At 39.2% G+C, this 25377-nt stretch overlaps 1 protein-coding gene and 1 pseudogene across 1 annotated transcript in view; one reads left to right on the top strand and one right to left on the bottom strand.

The window, feature by feature from the left end:
• Window positions 1–2706: 2706 nt before the first annotated feature.
• On the bottom strand, window positions 2707–4759 carry LOC108391111 (dnaJ homolog subfamily C member 2-like; annotated as a pseudogene).
• Window positions 4760–11699: 6940 nt separating this feature from the next.
• Window positions 11700–25377, top strand: part of IQCJ (IQ motif containing J) — a 282074-nt gene continuing 268396 nt past the window's right edge. Inside the window, exon 1 of the mRNA XM_073232156.1 lies at window positions 11700–12088. Coding sequence (XP_073088257.1) covers window positions 12080–12088 — 9 coding nt within the window. The 5' untranslated portion in view covers window positions 11700–12079. The remainder of the gene's footprint in view (window positions 12089–25377) is intronic.

Here is a 25377-nt window from a genome sequence, read left to right as displayed (position 1 = left end):
ATTTCTTGCCTCCCTAACACTGATATTTTCTTTCCATTATTTATAATTTAATTTTATTCCAACACTCAGTTTAAGCTTTGCATATGTAATTGTTACACAATCCTTACAGCAGTCTTGCTGATGTGAGATACTGGAGTGAGAAATTCAGAGAGCAACTGGTTATCAACTTGCAGCTAGATCTTGTGAACCAGATGTGGAGGCAGATGAACTGAGGTTATAATTTGATTTTCTGTCTGTGCAATCTTCCTTCCTCATCACAACATATCTCTGCTTGATTCTCACTCTATTATAGGTATCTCTCCTTCCCCAGTATTCCATCTTAGTAAAATTAAACCACTTAACAATAGCATCTGTTTCGGCTGGCAGCAGAAAATTAGCAGTTCTTCTATCTTCTGTCTCATATTATTAGACCACTTTATAGAGGGTATTATTTTCATTCATACATGTGCAAAGGAAGAAAGCACAGTGCTAGGAGGAAGGTAACTTGGCCTGGTAGAGCCTGGCTAGCTGCTCACCAAATCCCTTTTCCTCATCTTCCTGTTGGATCACATTTCCTAGTCTCCTTTGGGGTAGATGGTAGTGAAGTGACTGAATGTTAGCTACTAAGTGCAGGTGGAATTGATGTATGCCACTTCTAGGCTTGGCCTGCTATAAACCCCTTATATGTGACCCTCCGTAATCTCTGTATCAGACACTGAGATGTGACACCCAAAAGTGAGCCTGGAAGCCTTGTACTGAAGATGAAGAAGATACACTATGGAACAAGCCTCAGTCCCTGAATCACTGCTTAGAGGAGAGTTCCCTGCTGCTCTGAGTACTAGTATTGTAATTTATATAAACAGACATATACATCTCTTAAGTTCAAGTATTGTTACAAGTATTTTACTGCAGCAGCTAAAATTAACTTAGTTGATGCACTTGGGTCTGGTCAAGTTATTTCTCTAGGCCTCAGTTTCCTCTTTTATAAAATGAAGTAATTTGCCATACTGGCTTCCTTGCTCTTTCCCAAACACATTGAACACTTGAGACTTCTGTACTTGCTGTTTCCTTTGCCTGAAAACTCTTTTCTTAGAAACTCACATGGCTTATACCCTCAATCTTCAGTTCAGTCTAAATGTGACCTTGTATCAGTGAGGCCTCCCTGGCCACATAATAACATTTCCCCTTTTCCACTACTCTTTTTACTTCTTATCTTGCTCTAGTTTTCCTTATCACACAGTCATCAAAGTATTTATTTGGCACTCTGTAAAACACTTGTTGAAGTGGTAACTAAAGTGCTCTCCAAGGTGCTGAACAGCGATAAAAAATTATGTTCTAAATTTGAGAATTTATAATCTCAGGGGAAAAATAAAACAGATTAAAAAGTCAATCTTATATACACAAAAGGTGTATAAACACTGTGATCATTATATTGCCAAATACATTAGGGAAAACAGGGATTCTACTAATAATTGAGGACTTACTAAGTTTAGTATGCTAAAATTTTAAAAACATAATTTCATTGGATGATTCTGCAAAGTCAGTATTATTTTACCCATTTTGTAGATGAAGAAACAGGTGAGGAGGACTGGAATGGAAGCTTTGTGAGAGTAGGATTGCATCTGTTTTTTCACCATTGTATCTCTGGCATCTGAGCTTCTGACAGCAAGAAATACGTTTCTTTTTAAGCAGAAAATTGTTTAAATAACTTGTGGATCAGTTAGGATTAGAATACATATCTGCCTGAATGCAAAGTCAGCACTTTTTTACTGTCAGAAAAGGGCAAATTAATGGCACTCTGTTCTAATTCTAATTCCTGACTCCGGGCTGTTTCTTTTTCTGTTCCTTCTGATGGATGGCTGTCAGTCATCACATGTGTGTGTTGTTGCCCTTTATCGGGCCTCAGCCCAGCTATCACATCAGTGGAGTCGGCGGGGGGGCTTTCCCTGACCACGTGGTTGTAAGTAGTCCTCTCCAGTGACTCTCTGTGTATCATCAGTTTGTTGCCTTCATCACTTTCAAAGCACCTACCACTGTGTAAAATTATCTCATTTATTTGTTTTCTTTTTAATTATCTTGTTTTCCTACCAGAATGGAAGCTCCATGAACATAACGACTCTCTCTATCTCTACTCTGTCCATAGTACATGAAGCATAGTTGATAGTCAATAAGTATTTGTTGAATAAATCAATGAATTGTTATTAATAATCAAATCAGTGTTGCCATTCTGTCTTTCTGTGCTCATGGCAGACATTACTAATCAATCATGTCACTCTCTCCTGCTAACTCATTCTTAGAAAATTTTGAATCACAGCTTTCTAGGCACATGGTACTCCAAGTGTGATCCCTTGACCAATAACATCACCTGAGACCTTATAAGAAATTCACATTCTCAGACTCTGCCCAGACCTATCGTATCAGATCTGAATTTTGACAAGGTCCTCATTTGATTCCTGTGCATATCAAAGTGTGAGAAACATGACTGCAGGAATATAGGTCATATCAGTCAATTAGTCTTGGCAAATAAGAGGAATGCTCTTACTATCTCTGTGTGCTCCTCTCTTACGGTTATCCAGAGCTAGAGCCCCAACTTTGGCATTATATTATCTGGGGTGATTAGGTCTGCATGGAATTAATGTGGAAATATTTAATGGAAAAGATGAACTTCAAATGTTGAAAACAAAAAAGGGATTTGGTTTACTGAAAATGGGGAGAGAGCATTCTGGGTCAAAGAAAATTGAACAAGTACATTTGGGATCAGCTAACAATGGGATTAGATGAACATCTATGTGTTAAGTTGGAAGGATGCTTGATCCAGAGCAGTACTTACCTGCAATGAATGGATGAAGGACGAAGGGAAATTAACATGGTGGCAGAGGAAACAGATGAAAGTAGCATTAAAGGGGCACATGGGCAGAACATGACTAGATAGGATCTAGGTGAAGAAGGATGTTAACAGTTAAAAGCAGGAAGAAAAACACCTGCCAGAGGCAACTGGATTTTGTAAGAAAATTATGAGTGTTCTAAGAGAAAAATATACTACATAGTGAGGATACAGGTGATAATGTGAGAAGTTTTAAAATTGAAAAAAGAGGCTGATGAAAAAATGAACCATGGTTATAGATCATTTATTCATCAAGTTTACTGTTAAAGGAATCATATGGACAGGAGAGTTTAGATGGAAGGGTAGTGGATTCAAGAATTACCTCCTTAGGCCTGGAAAACCAACTACCCTGTCTTTAGCACAGCATCTTAGAGGGCCTGGTTTGTGTCTTCTCTGGTCATGCTCTGACTTAATTATGTGAAGGACCAAAGACGTAAAGGGACATGCCCACCTGAAGTCTCTGGCCTCCTTTTATTTTTGTACAATATTTTAAGTTTTATTATAAAAATGCACACACAACAAAGATTGTCATAAGTCATTTCTTGGCTCTACCTGCATTCAGCACTTGCTCTTAAGCAGCTTTCTTTGCTTTTACCATCGCGACAAGTTCCTTGTATCGTTTCATTCAGTCCTTCTTTGTCCTGCCAGGCACTGCTTCTGCTAACTTTTCCCATCTTTCAGGTATGTTTACTGAGTATGTTTTCAAAGCTTGTTCCAAAAGCTTCTGTTCTTCTGTTGTCCAAGGGGTGAAATCTGTTCATGGGCCTTCAAACCATTCTGAAGGTGGCACATTGTCTGCTTGATGCACCACTTCAAATTCTTTCTTAAATTTATCAAATGCCTTTTTGTTAATGGCATCTTTTTGATGAGGGTCAAGTTTTTGAAGACTCTTTGCTTTGCCAATAACATCTTTGGCAGTTCTCTTGACTTCAGAAGAAAACTGTATGTTCATGTAATTAGCAATAACTTCCCATCTTGAATTTGTTCCAGCAGGGAAGAGGTTCACAGCTTTAATCAGTTATTGCAGATCATCTTCTGACCAGTTTTTACTGCCATTTCCACCTCCGCCACTTGACTTCTCTGCATTCTTAGATGCTTGTCGCATACAGCCTCAGCTTCCTCTTTCTCCTTGGCTCATTTATTTCTTCTGTCTTGCATGAGTTTCGAAGTCTTTGCCTTTCCTTTTTAATGGCTTTTTTCTGGAATTCTTTTTCCTTCTTTGCCAGTGCTTGTTGTCTAACTTCCTCTTCTTTCTCTTTAGCTAACCGAGCAGCTCCTAATTCAGCTTGTCTGTTTTTCCTTTGCCTCTTGCTCCTGCCGTTTTGCTTCCACTCTTGCTTGCTTTTCTGCTTCTTTCTTGGCCTTTTCTTCTTTAAATTTGTTTATCCTTGGATCACAGCTATATACATTGTCGACTAATGTTCTTATTCTGTTCTTCTTTTTTTCCATTGTGCCCTTGCTGCTCTGTTCTGCTTCTCAATCCATCTCCTCTCATCATAACATTCTGCTTTTTCTTTTTCTTCTTCATCTAAATAAGAAAATTCTCTCCAAGAATCAAAATTATACCAGAAAGAATAAAATGCATCTACATCTTCGAATGATGATTTCATATTACCAAGTTTAGGGACATTTTTTTTTTGACCATCTGGAGTTCCTTTCAAACACTGGGGAAAACACTTGGAAGAAATTGTCCTTTGCTTTGCTTTTAGAAGGAACGGAATTATTGAAAGTAGGATCTACAATGTTAAATGCTCATCTTTTCACTGGATCAGATAACATTTCATAAGCTTTAGTTATGCATGTGAAGTAGTCATTATCTCCTTCTTTTATTGGTTCACCAGCTGCTTTCTGTTTGTCCGGGTGATGTTTTAAAACCATTGCTTTGTGAGCGGCCTTGATTTGCCTCTGCGTAGCTGTGTATCTCACATGGCCACGTCCCAGTACTGCATAGGGATCTTGGTTCTTCTGTCTTTGGGATCAAGTGTTTCCTGCACAGGAAACTCTTCTAGCTACAATTCTTCATCTTCTGATTCCCCTGATAATTCTTTCTTATCCTCCAGTTCCAGAGGTCAGAGCGTGGCTGATGACGGTGCCCTGGCTGTCCGCAGTGCTCGGCAGGAGCAGCACGGTGGCGCCGGGGCTGGCCCTGTGGGTGCAGCGGCTCGCGTGCCGAGCGGAGGGCGCTTAGCGTCCCTTCCAGCTCTACCTCCCTGGCCAAGACTTGCGCCTTGACTCTACAGTGCCCAGGAACTGGTGCCTCTGGCCCCCTTTTTAAAGCATGTTCTTACAGACTCCAGAAGTCCCTACCTAAATAATGCCAACGTCATTTCCAGGGCCTGTGAAGACCTCTTCCTCTAGTCCAAAATTTTGAGGGCAGAGCTGCATAAGGAGTGTACATATATTTAAGTTCAAGGGTGAGCAGTTGGGTGTTTGTGGCCACAGGGTAGGAGTGGTCTGACAGAGCTTGTCCTTGTCTTCTGGGTTACCCATACATATCCCTGTGAGACCCCACATATTGCTGGATAGAGGTGGGGATTTAAGAGAAGGGGCTGGGCCAAGGGCTGGGGGTGGCAGGTTCCAGCTTCATTGCTGTCCTGGGGCCAGTATTGGATTCAAGTGATATTGTCAGGTAGCTCTATACTCCATGAATCCTTTTTTTCCCTTTAGGGGAAAAGATGTCTTCATAATTTATGAATTTAATTAATTTTGCATGAATCTTCAATTAAGGAGGTTGAATGATACACAGCTGAACGCAGTTTATTTACTGATTCTTCAAACATTCAGAAAGCACCAATATGGTATATTCAATAAATATTTTCACTCTCAGTGCAGATGTGGAACTAATCAGAGTGCTATAGGGGAAAACAGAGATTAGACTCAGCCCCTATTTTTAATGCACTTCCAGTTTCAGAAAAGATCTTTTATCATGAGAGCCGTTCCTAGTATACTAAAATTAACCACCATGTGATTGTAGCTTTTACAGTAACATCATGCTTATGTCTGGCATCTGTGTTTGTCTCCTTGTTAATTCCTCAACCTTTCCATTTATTTTTCATGTTCACAAAGGTTAATTGACATTGACTACTGTTTATATGAGGAATTCCTCGGTGAGTCTTAGTGGTGGCCACTTTGCAAGGTTTCAGTTCAGAGGAACTTTGATAGTCCATCTACAAGGCTCCCTGGAAGCCTAGCCCTTAATTGAAGTGCACTACCCCTGACTGGGCTGGACTGTTAGACATGGCGGGGAAGTTAGATTTTCTTGTCTCTTTCTTTCACATGGCTTAATCCTTCATACTCCCTTCTTACAGGCACATTCTCCCTTTTCTATGACATTATGTGACTAGAATAAAAATGATTAGTGGTACTCTGAAATGCCTTGGGCTGTAGGGCAACAGGACCACAAGTACATTTGTATTCTGTTTTTTGATTGGTATGCAAATTAGTGTACATGGTGGTGTTTTCCATATATCAACACTAAAGTAGGCACGGCAGACACAATCCCTACTACACTGGAGGGAGAGCTGCAGCTACCACAGTGTGGGGTGATGGAGCAGCAACTGAGGTGCTGAATCTTCTGACTCCTGGTCCCATGCTTTTCCCTTACACTACATGGCATGTGGGCCCATTTCCTTTGGAGTGAGGATCAATTGTGCTTTCTGTGGAAGCCCCCCATGCTCTGTATACTTTGAGAATCAGTGACTCTCATAGATGTCACTTCTTGATTCTGAGTTGGTAACTGACTTGTAGCCACCCACTGTCCATACCTTGGATTCCTGTAGGTGGTGCTTGTGCGTCATTCCCATTTTCTTCCCTAGCTGGCTTTTCAGGGCTTGAAAGTATTGTCATTTGCTATTGTCACTTAAAGAAAACAATATATTTGTCCTATAGAAAAATATATAACAGTAAATATAGAATTATATGCCTGTGTATGTGTGTGTATATATTATATGTCATGATTTTTGTCTACTATCGCCAGCTGGAATTGTAAAAGGCTAGCTTGGAATGATTTAGCTTAATATGTTGATGGTTTACCACAGTGGGGGAAATCATATCAATTTTCCCTAGGTGAATAAGTTTTTAGGGCTGAGATGTCTGTCAAGCATGGCGCTCCTATTACCCTCTTATAAAACCACCTCCTTAGCCTTTGTTGTTTGGACCAGAGAAATGATACCTTAGTGTCAGGGAAATGGAACTAATACCGCCATCCCAGCTTCTTGTTCCACATCCACAGGCCCAGTAATGGCAACCAGCCAGCACATTGGCTGAGGCTTCATGCAGACCCGTGGCATTCTGCCCCTCAGCTGTCTGTGTAGGGCACCATCTGTGGTTGCTGGCCCTACAGCAGCGCCATGCCTCTGGGGATGAGTAGACACCAGACTCCAAGCCTCTGGCACTTCTGCCTGAGGTAGACTGCCAGCTCCTAACAGGTCTTCCACTAATGCCTCAATTTCACATTATTTAAGGACCCCCACATGGATCCAACATGAAAATAAATGTGCCCCTGCCCCAGCTGGTGTGGGTGTAGGTTTTTCAAGTTCATGGAGGAAGCTGGGGGGCTTTGGAGTTCACTTTCTATAACTCCTGACTGGCCTGTGAGGGGATTAATAGAGATTTTCCAAGCAGCAATCATGAATTTCCAGAAAAAACAAAACTCATAGGTGGAATAATCTTGCCAAACTTCCAACTATGATATTGGGGCCTCATTTTATTTTAATTCCCTTACCACTGAATGTGAGTGGTGTGTGATTGGTCTCTCCCTGGATTAGTATATGGTGGACATCTGCTGACCAGCACTTGCAGAAGTTGAATTCTTATCTGATGCTGTTTGCAGGGAGTCTTGCAGCCAAAGCCTTTTAAATCAAAGGGAATCATCAGGGAGAACAAAAGGCAATCTCCTGTCCTTAAGAGGCCCTTATGTTCTTCCATTCACTGTCTGTCTTAAATATCTGAATGGTTTAAGTAACTGGAATGCATTTGTCTCCCTGACTCTGTCCATATTAGGGAGGGTGAGCATTAAATAGGTACATGTTTGCGCACACACACACCCCGCAGCCGGGGTCCTCTGGGGGTACAGTCCATGGTGCTATTTATCATTCATCAAAATATATGAGATCTCTGTTGTGAAATATTCTGTCTCCAAGAACAGATATTGCTTCTCTTTTAGAAAAATATCCTTGGCTGGGTCCCTGGAACTTTAATTAAAATCCCGGTTGCTCTTTAAAAAAACGTTACTGCTTTTCAGACAGCTTGGATGTAGAACAGTGAGGCCAGGAACCAGAACGTTTTGCCAGTGGGATGGAAGTGACTGTGATGACAGATCAAAAGGCTGCCTGGGCTGGCTAGCCTGACAGGTCTCAGGGGACATCACTTGGGAAGAAACCTGCCGGCTAATGAGGGCCAGCCCATCAGCCCTGAGTCCCCAGGTTTGAAGGTAATTGTTGGGCACAGTCGCAGATTTTCTTCCATTTGTGCCCTTGACATTGGGCTATTATAAACAAAAAACTAAAAAGATTATCACTAATTCATTGAGATACTGTTATGGACTGAATGTGTCCCTTCAAAATCTTGACTTTGAAGCCCTGTCCTTCAAAGTAATGGTATTTGGAGGTGGGACCTTTCAGAGGTGATTAGGTTTAGATGAGGTCCTGAAGGTGGAGCCCCGTGGCACAATTAGTATCCTTGTGAGAAGAGGAAGAAACACAATGGTTCCTTTTCCCGGCCATGCCAGGATACAAGGAGAAGGTGGCTGTCTGCAGGCCAGGAAGAGGGCTCTCGCCAGGGAGCAGATCTGCTGGCATCTTCATCTCAGGCTTCCCAGCCTCCAGAACGGCGAGAAATACATGTCTATTGTTTAAGCCACCCAATCTGTGATATTTTGTTATGGCAGCCTGAGCCAAGACATAATTCCTGTCCACACAAGCTAATAGGGTATAAAAGGCAATTGGACAAGTTTTATTATTATAACATGAGTTCCTATTTCTTGAGTAACTTATGATGCACCAGACACTTTTCAGATTTTAACTCTCAAAATAACTTGGTAAGACAAGTATTATTTCTTTTACTGAGGAGGACACTGTATGAGGGAATTTAAGTGGCTTACCAGAAGACACATAGCCACTAAGTAGAGATTACTGTCTTTGAACACAGGTCAGTGGGTCTCCAGTGTGTCTGTAGTGCTACCACCTTTGAACATTTGTGCTTTCCTTCCCTTTGTGCTTCAAGGTCAAGCTTTCCTGATTTTTCTTAACTGAGAACTAGAGGAGATAGAAAACATTTATTGCTTAATAGAATTATTATATGAAGAGATTTAGTCAGTCACATGAGCTTTGTCTTAAAAATACCTGCCATGGTTGGTTTCTTCCTGAGTGAATGAAGGTGGTGTTGAGCACAGAGCAGTCAGTGTGGGGGCTGTGGGGAAGAGTGAGCCCTCCCCTCTGAGCTATTCTCATTGTCACTATGGGTGGGCTTGCGGGACAGAGATGAGCCTGTTCTGAAAGTCAGGGAGCTGTGGGGTGGGCAGGCAGTTTGGCCACCTGAGCATGGTATGGCCGTACTCTCTCTTGCACCTCTGGAGAGTGGCCTGGGATACTCCTCCACCACCAGTAGTTAGGCGTAGAGCCTGGAAGAGTTGATTCTGTAAGTCCCGAGCCCACCTTCTCAGACCCTCACGCTCAGGTGAAGGGGATCAGCCACGGAGGGACGGAGGCGAGTGGCAGCTTGGGTCTGGCTGCGGGAGCACTCTGCTTGAAGGCCCCAGGGTCTGTCACTCACTGGGGGGTCCTCTGCACTGGAGTGGAGGCAGTTGCTGAACCACAAGGTGGAGGGAGATGGCAGAAAATGGGGTTATTTTCATGCTCTGAATTCCATGGTGTTTCCCCAGTAGAGACCTAAAAAAGCAGCCTGTGAAGCTGGGTGTCTAGCTCTTCAGGCTGAAGACTCACCTCATGAGATTTATTTGCTGACTAGGTAACATTAAGCAGTAAGATAGTAGAAGTAGGGAATTCTGAGTTCTGACCTCAGGCTTGCTGTTGCATAGTTGCCAACATATTGTAGAACTGGCTTCCTCAGGGTTGGTGTTCATACAATTTTGGCAGGGAAATCATGCCCTCAAAGCCAGTCCTACCCTCTCATTCTACAGATAAGGAAACAGGCCCAAATCCATTCAGAACCTTGCTGATGCAGGCCCTGGGTCTGACTGAGTATGAGTCTTCTCTGTCGTCGAGTGATTAGTAAAGACACAGAAGTGCAGATCAGCTGAGTAGCTGTGTAGCTTCAGTCTATACGCAGTGGTAGACGGGATGCCCTCCTCTCAATTACTTGAGGGCTGGTAACCATCGTCTTGAATTGCAGTTACTCCTGTGGGATGGAAGAGGGGACTTAATCGGAATCACTTGGGGAGACTTTGCAAAACACATGTGAAAACACTGCTTGTCTCACTTGACCAAAAGTGAATCCAAAATGGCATTGAACATGGGTATTTGCAAGTAATTCTGATTTGCCCATCCCTCCCTGAGAGCTCTTGTGTTCTACCTGGTAAGAGTAAGCAAGCTCCTTGAAGGATAGACTTGTCTTAAATACCCTTGTGTTCTCTACAGCATAGGGTGAAGTGGCTAAATACTGAATATTTGTTGAAATTAATGGATGTAGCAGATGGCAGAGTAGATATAAGTAAAAAAAAATCTCTTAGATAAAAAGGACTGAGCCCTGGAGTGTGAGGAGGCCTTGAGGCTGCTCAGTCAATATGTGTTTATTGAATATGCTTAAAGGTCAGCCCGACCATCTTCAGCAGTCTTGCCATCGACTCTCTATCAATAAACATAAACACTGTTCTGCCCTTGACCTCAAGAGTTAAAATGACAAACAGCTTAATTGGTCATTATTAATTCCACTTTGAATTTATTATAGATAAATGTGGCCTTGAAAAGAATCACTCCTACACTCAGCCCATGCATTTTTATCTTCAAGCCTCCCAAAGGTGCATGTGTAGTAAAACAGATAAAATCAGCCTCCCACCTCTACCCCCCCATCAATAGCACATTTGCTATTAAGTCCAGGCAAATGGCCATTTGCAAGGTTGGATGCATAGTTAAGCCACACAGGCCCAATGTAATGTGACAGCATTCTTCATAGTAATACTGTCCTTCCCCTCATTACCTTTGAATATATATTGCCAGTGTGCAATGCTTCCAACCTCACTCTATTCGTGAGCTGTGGAGTTCTTCAGACAAGGTGAAGTCCACATGTGCTTCCTAGACATTAGTAACCTGCTTGTAAGCTTAAACAAAATCAAAGCTGTTGTCTCTAAGAACTTCATTTTCCAAAGCTCTTTTCTTCTTATCCTTAATTATGTACATATTTATAGACTTGAACCACCGGCCTGCTCAGTGCTCATGTACAACCTTATCTCTTATGTGTCACTTAATGGCTCAGGGTTTTCCTTAATACTCTTCTTTGCTTCAAACTCAACATTTAAATATCTTTGCTCAGCTCAGCTTCTGAGTATTAAAACATTCTTTCCCCATTTCCTTGAAAAGCTGCAGACAAACCTTTTAGTATTTATCTGGACCAAACAGTCGTGGTTTTATACAAGAAATGAGAACTCTGTAAGTAAATCTATGTACTTATATGACTAACGTGCATTATAAAAAGAAGCAATAAATCCAGTTTTCTGCATAAAAGGAATTAGATTTTCCAGTTAACCTCTGCACTGGGATTAATAAAATGTGCAACAAATAGCTGATGGAATGATCCATTTGAAGTTTGTAAAGGCATCTTGGGAAGCTGGCTGGAGTAGCCTTTTATTTTTTTCAAAAATGGATGCCTGTTAATTTTTTATTCAGTCTTGTCCCTGAACGACTGTTTTAAAATGAGCTGAGAGACTGTTACCTGCTCATTTCTGCATGGCTGAGCAAATTCACCCGTAAATCCAAGTTTCTCTTCATTTCCATCACTATACGTCTCCAAATTACAGAGAATTCATTCCTGAGCTGGAGAGGTGCCAGAAGTTTCTCATCTAGCTGTCTGTGGGCTGCCTTTTTCTTTCCCTTCTTTGAGGCTTTCTGATGCCTAGAGTGAGCACAACTCAAAGGTTTCCAGCCTCACACTCGTCTCACATTCCCCCACAGTCACACCGAGCTCTGTGATTCTGAGGAATATCGTGTGCCAGCATCCGATTCACAATCTCCTTTTACCTGCAGGTGTTCCAGAAACTTCAAAATGCGTCTGGTAACGTATTTGCTTTTCTAAAACATGCCACTTTGGCGTGCATTATATGCAGCTGTTTATAATTTTTTTTAAAAAATCTGTCTTCTGGATAACATGCATGCTAAAAAAATGTCAAAGGGGGCTTGTAGAACAGTGTAAGCTTAATTATTGGTCTAGGGGTGTGTGTGTGTGTCCTTATTCATGTAGGCACGTTTGCATAAATATGTATTATTTATGTACACATATGTCTGCACAGGCAGATTCACTAAAGGAATCTCACTGGAAGCACTACTTTTTATGTACCTTCAGGTTTTCTAATCAGATCTGTGAACATCTTAGACAGCAGCAAGTAAAGAGAAAATATGTTTTTCATCCCTGTGCTAATGGCATGTTTTAGGCACCTATTTGAAAAACCCTCCTTTTTTTCTTAAAAAAAGAAGGTGATTGTGTGTGTGTGTTTGGGGAGGGGGTATTGGTTTTTGAAAATTTGGAAAAAAGAGTTACCTTGCTGCTGCATGAGAATTTCTACCCCATGTTACCTGCCTTCTTAAAACTCAGTAATCACTGAGGGGAAAAGATGTGATTCTGCTTCGGAGCAACCCCGGGGGGATATTGAACCGCAGTGTTCAGCAGGCATTTTAGGTATTTTAAATACTTGTGCTTGAATAATAAGTAGATGGGGTGGATTGCTATCACCAAGTCCTGCTGTTTCCTGGCTTATAGAAATCATAGTCACAGTGTACATTTAGGATGTGCATGTGTTTATTGAACTCTCGTAAAGCGGCATGAGAGTCTGGGTTCATAAATCACATTATTTATTTGCCAGTGTTGGGTGCTAGATCCTAAAATTAAGGAATTACTTAGCAATTAATAATACACTCAGCATCCCTTGTCTCATTGGGTGAGATTTACATCCTTGGGACTCGCTCTTCTAGTTGTAGAGACAAATGATTTAATGTTCAGTCTTAATTGTTATTTCAAATCTTTAAGCTAGTAAGATGTTTGCAATAATTTATTTAAAAGATTTACTTTGAAATGTGTATGCATGTTTCTAACTGGTGGTGAGCTAATCATGACTATTATATGCTATATGTTTAAAATAAACGACTTGTCTTGAGTATTGCTCACTTGTATAATAGAAATTTTGCTTTCTCGTCTTCATAATATAACAATTCTTTTGCTTTGCATTATGTTCTTACTTTTTGGGAGATCAATAATTATTAATTGTTGTGAAGATGAGAAAACAGTGTAGCAACTCAGAATTCATAAAGAAGTAAGTTGAACTAACAGTTTTCTGAGAAATTAAATAAACTAGATTTTCTAAGTGTACATTGGGTATTGATATTTGGAAATGGAAACATATTAAATGTAAACTTGTTAAGTGGAACATATTAGGATAGTAATAATGCCATCTTGTTGCAGCTCCTCACTATATTTTAAGTGAGGTAGTAAACAGTTAATTATTTTATATCAGCTGTTAATTACTTTTGCTTCATGATACTGATTATAAACAATTGATTTACTTTGAAAGATGATTGTAAGCTTTGATAAAATAGTTTACTGAATTGTAGCAATAAAATCAGTGTGAAAATTACTTTTTAGCATTTGATATCTAATATTTTATTACTTACAGAGCTGTGCACTTATAGAGGATCGTGTGTATTTCAAAAAATCACAGAACTGTTAATGCTGATTTTATCAACCTTGTTCATAATTACTCAAAGTATTACAGTAAAAATGCATTTCAGTATGTACAAATGGTTCCATGAAAGGGCTTATTAGGAGCCATTAGAAACCTGTGTAGGCTATTAACGTTATACTCATTTATGCACTGTGTATAAAGGATTTTTCTTTTAGGTACTATTCACTTCCAATATTTAAATATACTTAAGATTTTGTCCTATAGGAATCTTATCTTTGAATATGAATATCTTGATGAAGGTTTCAAACTGAATGTAAATAGTATGGGTGAAAATTTAGTAGCACTTTTGGTGTATGTATTGCAATATGCATTAATGCATACATGCACATGTTAAGCTATGTAAAAACCTTTGTAGTCAACCACATTACAAAACACTTCCATCTTACTTTTGAAGTTGGTTATTTTGTTTGAAATCAGTTTCATAGGCAGAAAAAGAGGTTTTATTTTTCTAGCTTGTATGGCACTGTGTGGTAACAGGAAAACAGTGTCATTTGTAAAGAATATCATGTATACTAAATAGAGGTAAAAGGCTATATTTGCCATCTATCTCTAATTAGGATTTCCAACTGACTTTCAGATGTATTATAAACCCAGCCTTTATTTTATAAACAGATTTGTATTAACTACAATACCTAAAACGATTGTAAAACCCTTCCTCTATACAATAATTTCCCCATTATGTGATTGAGATTGTCTCATGAAACATTTCGCTTTTTAAGGCTCCCCTATAGAAATAGGATATACAAAATAAAATTTGTAGGCTGACCATGTGTTCACAGCTGAAAACATAAATCTTTTATGTAATCATTTATTGAGCTTCCCTTTGTGAAGCCATCTCCTGGCCTTGAGGAAAAGGGTGGGTGGGGGAGGGGAGGGCTTGTCTAAAGAAACAGGGAATAAGTACTGTTGCTGCTATTTTGTCATAAACAGTTGTTTATGGAGACACAGACACTTCCAACACTATTTGAGAATTACATAGTTTTTTGTTCTATTTAGTTTCAAAATGATATCATCCTGGGGTTTGCCAGTAGAGAGAAATAATTATTGCTGGATTCGGTAAGGCAGGCTGATCAAGAAAACATTGGAGAAGGTGAGTTTTCAAACAAGTTTTGAAGGAGATTATTGGGAGGAACTGATGGAAAGGAGAGGACTAGACATTTGTGGTAGATGGAAAAGAGAGATATAAAGAAACAAATCAGGGCAGGAGAAAAGGTGTTGACATTGTATGGAGAAGAGGAACCAGATTGGGAATAATAGGAAATGAAATTGAAAAAAATTATAGGGTTGGGTTTGAAACACTTTAAATTAATCTTCATTAGCTTTATTATATCCTGTGGGAAATTATTTGAGAAAGTGAATATTTCTTCTATTTTATCATACTCAAGAATCTTGGTAAATAACTTTTCAAAGTCTATAAAAATAACAATATTCCTTGAACATTTACTGTGGGCCACACACTGTGCTAACTGCATTCTCTTATATAGTCTTCACTTACTACTAAAATTCTCATTCTACAGCTGAAGAAAATGAGATACTAAGAAGTTATATAACTTGTCTAAGGTTGTACAAGGTCAGAAGTGGCTAAGCTGGGATTTGAACCCAGACCCTAGAGTGCAGTCTTCTAACCACTGTGTGACAAGGGTACTAAGGCTCCAGGTCCAGACTGGTGTAACCAATGGCTTAGTACGTATGTCATTTAGGTGCTCTGGGAGAAGATGCTGAGGGAGAATTACTGAACAAATAGTTGATTGGAGGATAAAAATCAAGGGGGAGGAAGCAGAATCAGGCAGGAAAAGCCTTCAGAGCACAGTGCAGGTCTGACACAGTCATCTAACTCAATGGCTACCTCCAGAGGGACGATTGCCTCTTAAAGGAGCCTCACATTGGACAGAAATGGCTAGGCAGAGTACCCCTAACCTGCTTAGTTAGTGACTGGGGAATCCCAGAAAGGACATGGCTACGACTCCAAAGTTGAGGCAGATACTGAATGTTCTATAGTTGGAGGCTGCCAGCTATCTGGACTTCTCACAGTGAATAACAAGGTTTTCCTTGAAGGGAGGTCTGAGTGGCATACCTCCTTAGCTGCCAACATGAGATCTCTACAAGGTATACCATAGGAACTCAGGGTGAGGCAAGCTAGGCTCCCAGGGTAAAGAGTTTAAGGAGGGGCTCACTCTGAAGGTCAGGTAAGTGCAGCGTGGTCCCTGAGATTGAGTGTCTCCTTTATTTTGCATTGTAGGTGTTTTGCCTGCCTCACCCTTGTCCTCAGAACCTCAAATTCAACACACTTAGAATTTTGCTTATCATCTTCCTACCACCCAAAACATGACCTTCCTCCAGTTTCCTCTCAGGCAGATCCAATGACTGCTTAATGGGTCCTTCCATCGCTAGTTTCTCTGCTCCCATCCAATTCAGTTTGTCCACTGTTACAGCAGCATCTGCTTTCAATGCAACTCTGATTTATAATTCTAATGCTTACTACTCTTCATTGGTTCCTGACAGCCTAGGAGAATAAAATTCAAGCATAGAAAGACCCTGTGTAAGCTGATTTTGTGGATGATCTGGACCCAGGGCTGGAGGAATTTCAATACTACAGCTAAGGAATAGCAGAGAAGTGTTTATTTTTATAAATAAAATAGGTTATATTTAATTTGGGGGGTTGAAGGATAGGTAGGGAGTTGAGAAGTTATTCCATGTGGAAGAAGCAGAATGAGGATTATTTGGGAGTGATTAGAGGGAATGGGCATTTTAGCTGGAATTTGGACAAGATATAGGAAGTTAATGGGAAATGTCTGGAAAAGTGAATCAGAATTGATCAAAGAACTGTAGCCATGAAGTTTTTCCTTGGAGGTTTTGGAGCACAGAAGTGACATGATCAAATGTTCTCTTACATGAAGGTGAATGTGGTCATGGTATAGAGGCCGCACTGAATGGAGAGTGGTCGGGGGTCAGGGAGATCAGTTAGAAGGCTGTTTTTCCATTATAGTCAAGAGGATATAAGGTCTTGAACCATGTGTGTAAAGAATGGAAACGCATGAGAAAATATGAAGTAAGGATCAAGGGGATTTCAAGATTGACCAAAGGAAGGGGGTAAAGGGAAGAAAGTCCTCAAAGGGGACTTAAAAGTTTGAATTGGGTGGTGGGAGGCTGGTGTATGGGAAATGGATAGGAAGAGGCTCTTTTAAAGGAAGATTAACAAAGAACCCAAGAGGTGTCTACAGATGAATTATCTCATTTATTTCCCCAAGTGAGAAACATACAAATACTTCATTTTTCTCTTGTCTCAGGCACTGTTTATTCAACTCCTCGTTTCACCTGATTTTAGCTCACTGTCATAATCCCTGCATAAAAGACATAGAAGACAAAAATTATGTTTATAGACAGCAAACATTCTGACAGAATTTTGGTTCCTTTATCTAAATTCAACTGTAAAAATACGTCTTTTTGGATTACACAATTTCTAACAGCCAGTTTGAGTGAACAATGGTAAAAATAACTATTATAATTATTATACTTTATTTTCGGGAAGATATCCTGGTTTCATAGAGACTTGATTCTGGCCAGCAGAGCTGGACTGGACTGGCTCATTTCACTGAAGTCTTTGTTCATGGGGTAGCTAAGAGAGCCACACTGTTGTAAGATGCAGATATCTCACGGAAAATCTGAAGTCACTGCCTCCCACTGCCCAACTAACAAGGGACAAATTGATTTAACCTAAACAGAAAAAAAAGTAAGTTTTTTTTGCAAATAAAGATCTACAAATAAGATTGTGGTATAGAACTGAAAACCAAATTTTCAGTGAAAGGGAAATAGTGGCAAAGACTTAATGCTAAATAAACTTTAGGTACAGAAATGAAGTTTTTTATGGATGTGCAATACAGTGTGAAAAGCTCAAAGCAAATATTTAATTGCCCTTAAAACTGAACAATATAATGATAAAATTTGCATATTTTCCCAGGCTGACTTGTTTTACTGTAGAGTGTAGGATAACATTGACTTGTTTTTACTGTAGAGTGCAGTAGTATTACATTAGCATCCATGGTGTACAAAAACGTAAACTTATAAGAGATGATCAAATTAACCTCCCAAGCCTAAGTGACCACTGACTTGTCCCTTACAAGCTGTGATAATCAAAAGATAAGCTCTAGTGATGTGTTGTTTGTTGTGTAACACTGATAGCATAGATCTGACACCCCATTTATAACTAGGGCTGCTGAACACAGAAATACAGGATTTGCATACTCTGATCTCCAGAGTATGGAGCTATCATAAGAAGATGAGTAGAACTCTCTCTGCCAGTCCCAGACTTAGATAAAGGACAATGTGTTTTCCTGATTGCATTAAAACCAGGAAGCAAAATGGTGCTGAAACATGAAGGGGTAGGGAATCTATCTCTGCAGACTTGGGTGAGTCTGTGACGGTGATCATCAACGTTCAGGGCAGTGTTCTGAGCTAGACAATACTTAATCTTCATGACAGACTAATGAGGTTGGTATTATTGACTATTACTCACTTTACAGATGATGGAACTGTGGCTAGAGGAGCTTAGTAATGGGCCCAAGGTCACATGGCAAGTAGGTAGCAGAGCAGATTTGAATCCAGGGCTTCAACTCTCACACAGTGCTGGGCATGGTGGGTATGAGTAAAGCAGTGACTGGAGGGCTTTCCCACCCAGAAACTTCTTCTCTGATACTTCTTCTTGCTACCCTTCTTATCTGCCTTGGGTCCTAGAAATTTTCTCTATATAGTAAGGAAATAATCGTTGTAAACTCAGGAACTAGAAACAAACTTCTTTTTCTTTTGATGGACTAATAGTGAGTTGCTCACTGAGATTAAAAATGAGTTGCTACCATATTCTAGTGATATATGTCATCTCTGCTGGGTGGGAGTCCCCCTGCTCATCTTCACTTATGTCACTTTTCTTAAATGGGCTTTGTTAATGTTTGAAATTGACTTTATTCTGCTTTCGGTATTGGTCCGTATTAGACAATCTGAGCTCACACTTTATGGGATAGAGCAACTTTCCACAATATGCTACTATATAATCACATGTACATGATTAAAAATATGTGAATATTTTAATTATACAGAACTCTAAAGAAGGAAGAATTAGGTGTGATACAGTCCATGGTAAAATGTTTGTTGACAGGGATGACTCCTTATTAGCCTCTTTACATACCTCATTCTGAAGACTTGATTTCCTTAACTGTAAAATAGGTATTATGACAACCAGCTTCTATAAAGAAGCATGGTGTAGTAGAATAAATATAAACTTGGAATCAGATGTGCCTGGATACAAATGCTCCCTCTATCACTTTGGCAAGCCACTTTAATAAGTCTGAGGAGTAGGGATAATGCTTTGTATTGCTGTGAGGGTAAGATGTTTAATAAATGTGTTTGAAACATATCAGTAGGAGCAGAGGCAGATGTTTAAGAGTTAAAAGCACCTGACTTTGGTCTCAAACTCCTGGGTTCACATCTGAGCTCTACCACTTAACAGCTGAGTGACCTTGGGAAATTTACTGAACATCTTTATGCTTAGTTTTCTTATGTGTGAAATGGGAATGATCAAAGTACCTTCCTCATAGGGTTGGTGGGGAAATCCATGACTTAGTGTAAGGGAAGCACTTAAAACAGTGCCTGGCACCTTCCACTGTACATACACCTTTTGAATTGTTTAACATGGGCATGGATTGCTTTTACAGTTTAAAATATGGTCAAGAAAAATCCCTGCTTCTACCCCCAGATAATATTTTTTAAAAAGATTAGTCCTTCATGCAAGTATAATCCTAAGCCTTGGTGTAATATTTTTGAATTATTGAGCCAAGTATGATCCTAAGTTAAAGCTGAATGTGCATTAACTCACTGCCAAAGCCCCAATTTGCTCCCAGGGAGCAGAAACCAAAATGGCTAAGGAGATTTCCTAACACTGAATCATAGGAGAGTCTTAAGTCCTGTGACAAAAATTCCTGTTTTTCAAAAGTTCATGCACTTAAGAGAGGAAACATAAATCAGAGAGCAATAGATGGGAGAAGGTAACATTGAGTCGATGACTTTTCCTCCAGACTTACTTAATTGAATGCTAAACATGGGGAAACATTACACATGGGAATTTTTTACATTAAGGTTTCTCTGCATTTCTAAAGCCCGTGCTTAGTCTTTTGCAAAATGCTATAAAAAAGTTACATTGCTTTTGGGTTTTGAGGGCAGAAGTAATTTGCATGTAGAGGTTAATCAAGATTCCTTGCCCTTTGTACTTTTTAAAGTGCTTACACATACATTGTCTCATTTGATTCTCACAAATGAAGTGTTTAGGACAAGTATTATAAAGCTCATTTTCTACATAGGGACCAGAGGTTTTGGAGAGGTTAAGTGACAAATTTAAGCAAGTCAGTGTGGAGTTGAATACGCAAGGACCCTTGGTTATATCTTAGCCCTCCTTACCCCCAGCAACCAAGGGAATGGCTGCATGGCAGCACCACTCCAGGGATTGTGAAGTTGGTTTAATATTTTTTGGAATCACTTTTATTCTGATTTGGGAAGATCCAGGAGTGGCAAATTGAACTTTTTCCATCAATGTGAATTATAAACACAATGTGAATTTAAGCAGTTAAGGGACATCTAATAAAATCCAGATAATTCTGGGTTCTTAGTTTGTCTCTACTGCTTATGAGCTGTGAAATCTTGGGCAAATTGTTCTCTTATCTATAAAATGGGGATAATGATAGTATTGACCTTCCAGGGCTGCTTCTAAGAGTTTAAAATAGTATATCAAAAGTGTTTGACAGAGTACATGGAACATAGCAAGGGTCAGTAGACACCAGCTACAGTAATTATTAATAACAACATTAAAAATAAGGAAGAGTCCAGATCGTGGAGCAGGCATGACTCTAACAGATGCCATAGCTGTTTGTCCATTTGGAGGTGACAGCTCCATCCTAGAGTGGGTACCAATCAGTTTCTTTCTTTTTGAAGGAAACTTCCCTGGAATTAAAAGGAGCTAAGCACAAGTAGAAAAGTTGCTTAAAACTTCTCTGAGCCTCAGTTAGTGGAGGGGCTTGGCAATCTTTGACTAAAGAGACCACCCCCAGCTAAAAACAGAATTCAGCAGTTTTCCAGTTTATTGTAAACAGTAAGATAGGTAGGTAAGAAGAGGCAAATCACCCAGGGCTTTAACACTAAGAGCAGTCTTCTCCCCTAAGAGAGCTCCCCTAAGAACTTTTTGCCCTGGGAGTTTGTCTTCAGTCTCTTAAATTTCAACTTCTTAAATCAGATTTTGTGGGAAATCTGAAAAGCCAGAGCTCAGAATCTATGTAATGAATGATGAAGTGATTTATTTATTATTTAGCCTAAAAGTATTTTAGTAATTCTTCTTTTGAGTTTTTTTAAGCTTACTTTTCTTTACTGCATAATTTCAGCATACCACAGGAAATTCACAGAATCAAAACACAAGAAATTTAAGTCCTTACAAAGGAGCATTGTTCATACTTATTTTGGTATATAGTTTTTGATACTTCTATAAATAAGTATATTTTTATAAAAACTGTAATGTACTATACATACATTTTATAACCTTTAATCCTTATGATATATCATGCACATCTTTTCATGTCAATGAATGTTTTTCCATGATGTCATTTTCAGTAGTTGCACAGTGTTCCCTTGGGTGAACATTTCATAATTTAACTAAATTTCTGATGCTGATTAGTTAGGTTGTTTTCTTCCTACAAGAAAAATTCTTCTTGAAAAATCATTGTACAAAGCCATAATTCTTTCTTTAAAATACATTCCTTGAAGTGGAATTTCTAGGTCAAAGTATAAATGCATTTTTAAGGCGTTTGGTGTCAAATTGTCGTCCAGTTCAATTTTACCAATTTTGTCTTTACTTAGTAGAAGAGTGCAAAAAGATCAATGACTATTTAAGTAAACATGACTTATATTCACTTATGGTAAAAAGGTGAATACCTTTACAATAGCCTATATTGCTATGCCAAAAATAAAGAGTACTTTTTGTTAACGTCAGCTTCTATTTTTGTTTTCATACTGCAAACACAGTATATCCATTAGATTTGTGTTAGTTGTATTTGGGAAGTTGGTAATGATATCAGTATAATATGATTACCCTTGATGGAATGTAACAGAAAATGTGGAAATAATTGGGAGGAAAAGTTACTAAAAGTACACCTCCACTGCAGCCCATGAATTCCACCCACATACCCTTTTTAAGGTGTGAGAATAAAACAATGGAGGGTGTATAACCCCTCCACTGTGGTTATCATCACATCAGTTTTCTTTAGGGTTGAAAGTAATCCTGCCTAATCCCTTCTGTGCCATCCTAGGCTTCACAGTAGAAATGTTAAGATTGGAACCTTTTCAGGAGAAATTACTGTTGATGACACCCGCCCTGCTGTCAGAGTAATTCGTGCTGAAAAGAAAGCATCTGAATAAATGGTCTAATAAACTGAGTTAGTGTTTCATCTTGGCAAAGGATTAATTAGAACATTTATTTGTGTTCTTACTTGACAGGCCCTTTATTATTACATTATTGCATTTAATCCTCCTTGTAGACTTATAAGGTAGATATTACCTATGGGCACAATGAAGGAACTGAAGTTCAGTCTTACCTAAGGCCATACAACTCGTAAGCTGCAAAGGCAGGATCTGAACCTGGGTTCTCTGCTTCTGCAGCCTGTGCTCCTTACACTGCTCCTTCTCAGCAGTTACATAGCGAGCCTGACTGCTTCTCTTCTAGAAAAGTCACTGTAAGTATGAATACACTTTTAGCCAACTAAACTGTAGCTCCCTCTTAAAAATCAGTGTGTAAGGCAGACTTAGAGACTGGATCCATTTAGGATAATTTTATAGGTCAGAAACAGAAAATACACTATCCTGCTTAACAAGATATCCTGCAGCAGAGGGATTCTGGGTGTTTTTCAGAGGCTCAGTGATTTTATTTGGGACTCAGGTTCTTTCCATCTTGCTGCTCTGCCATGTTCAGTGCTGGCTCATATTTGCCTTCTATAGTTGTGTGGTGACCTTAGAAGCTCTGAGTACATCTTCCTAAAATAACATGCAGAGACAGGAAAGTAGAATGGTTCATTCTCTCACATCTTTTTTTTTTTAAGAGCAAGACAAACTGCCCAGCAGATTCTCTGTGGGGTGGGTCCCTTCCTAGGTCAAATATTGGCTTGGAGAAGGCTTAGGCCAGAAGATTCACCCCCAGGGCTGGGGAGGGTGAACCCTCCTGAAACCAGAGTTATACTCTGTGGTAGGAAGAAGCAACCGAAAATGCTACCAACACTACTTGGGAGAGATTTTGAGATTTCTTCTCCTAAGTAACTGCATATATACTCTGAAGTTCCTTCAGTGGGGAAAAAAAGTATGCTGTTGCTTTTCTAGGAAGTTTTATTTTTATATAACTTCCATCTACAAATGAGCAAGTTATTTTTTCAGTGTGGTCTGCCAAATCTTCCCATTTCTATCACTTTCTCTAATAGAAATCTGTATTTTTATCCTTTACCCAAATGTTCAACTACTGTAGCTCCTCTGCACTAGTCGTTCTTGATACAGCTTCTTCTGAGAGTAAGGTGAAAGTAAGATTTTAATGGAAAGTGAAGATGGGGCCAATAGCACCTGTCTTCTGGAGCTAGCACCATGTTTTTTTACTTGAAAAGAGTGTTATTGGGAAACATTAAGCAGAAGAAACCTCTATTTTCTGTTATGAATAATTACCCTGATTATATTTTATTTCAGCAAGTCATTTAATCCTCATGCTTGTATTAGCACAATTAAAACAAATTGAAGTGGAGGGATGTCCATCAATTGTTAAAACAATTAGCTCACTAAAACAGTTTGCTAGTTCAAGGGGGAATATAAGTTAAATAAATTTTTAATTGAATTGACTTATTAATTGAGTTGAAATGAGATCCATTCAGTTCAACAAATATTTATCAAGAACCTACATTTACTAATACAGAATAAGTAATACATGTCATAGAAAACAACTTGGTGGAAAAGAAGCATAAATAACCAATATAGAAAAAGCACTGCATCTCGTTTACATGAGATACAGCAAAGGTGTATAATAACTACAGCAATAACGACAATAACTAATGCATTAAGTACCTATTATGGCCTAGAGTATGCCTTATTATGCTTTACATGTATTAACTCATTTAATTCTCACAGAAAACTTGCAAGATAAGCTTTTTTGAGTAGTTCCATTTGATGCACTAGGGAGGGATAAAGAGAGTCTCATGGGGATGAAATTAATTCTGCCTGGGGAGGTGGGGGCATATGTTTAGGGGAAAAGATATGGAGAAAAAGTGACCTTCTAACTAGGTTGAGAGAAGAGGCCTAGAAAAGTCTTAGCAGTGGCATCTGCAAAGCATCTCTGGCAGTCCTTTGCGTGGCTGCTGTGGCTGAAGCAGTTGAGGTGGGCAATAGGTGGAGGTAAAGGAAAGGAAAACTCTGGCTGGGTTGTCTGGACCATGTGTGTCAAGCTAAGGAGCCAGAGTCTGTCTGTCCTCGGTAATACTATCTAATGTGTTTAACAAGGATAGTGACATCTTCATCATAAGACAATTCTGGGACAGAATGGAGAAAATCAGATTGAGGTAGGAGAGGCTGGAGAGAGAGGAGTGTAGAAGATTATTGCAGTGATCAAGGGCAGAAACAGTGAGCCCTACTAGACTAGGGAAGTGGGGAAGGAGATGATGAGGAAGGAGACCCACAGGGCTTGGTAACTTCTCAGAGAATAGCAATGCCATTGTTCAAAAATGTGAGAGAAATTGATACTCCTAAGCAAAAACAAGGACCTCAACCGAAACACGTATCTTTTACAAAATTTGTCTCAGAACAGATCATAGACTTGAGTGTAAAACTATAAAAATGTATACTATAAAATGTGAACTATGAAAATTTTAGAAAACAAAGTAGGAGAAAATCTTTGAGACCTAGGGCTAGTTGAAGAGTGGTAGACTTGACACCAAAAGCATGATTCTTAAAAGAAAAACATTTAATAACTGGACTTTATTAATATAAAAAACTTCTGTGAAAAACAAAACATCTTTTCATCAACAGAATAAAAAGATAAGCTATGGGCTGGGAGAAAATATTTGCAAATCACACATATGTGACAAAAGACTTGTATCTAGAATATATAAAGAACTCTTAAAATTCAAAATTCAACAATAAATAAACCAAACATTCCAATTGGAAAATGGGAAAAACACATAGACATTTCACTGAAGAAGACATACAGATGGCAAATAAACATATGCAAGGTGTTCAACATCATCAGCTATTAGTGAACTGCAAATTAAAATCACAGAGGTGTATCACTACACACTTACTAGAATGGCCAAAACAGAGTAGTGACAACACCACATGCTGATGAAGATGTGGAGAAACGATCACTCATATATTTCTGGTGAGAATGTAATATGGTAGAGCCACTTTGGAGTAAAATATGGCAATTTCTTATACAATCAAACGTGTTTACCATCCAAGCCAGCAATCGCATGGTTGAGAATTTATCCCTGAAAATGGAAACTATATTCATACAAAAAAACTGTATATGAATGTTCATAGAAGCTTTATTCATTAT

The sequence above is a fragment of the Manis javanica genome, chromosome 3, assembly GCF_040802235.1.
Source record: "Manis javanica isolate MJ-LG chromosome 3, MJ_LKY, whole genome shotgun sequence".
NCBI lineage: Eukaryota > Metazoa > Chordata > Mammalia > Pholidota > Manidae > Manis > Manis javanica.
Note: the sequence above shows the minus strand (reverse complement) of the source record. Positions and strands in the feature narration are given on the sequence as shown.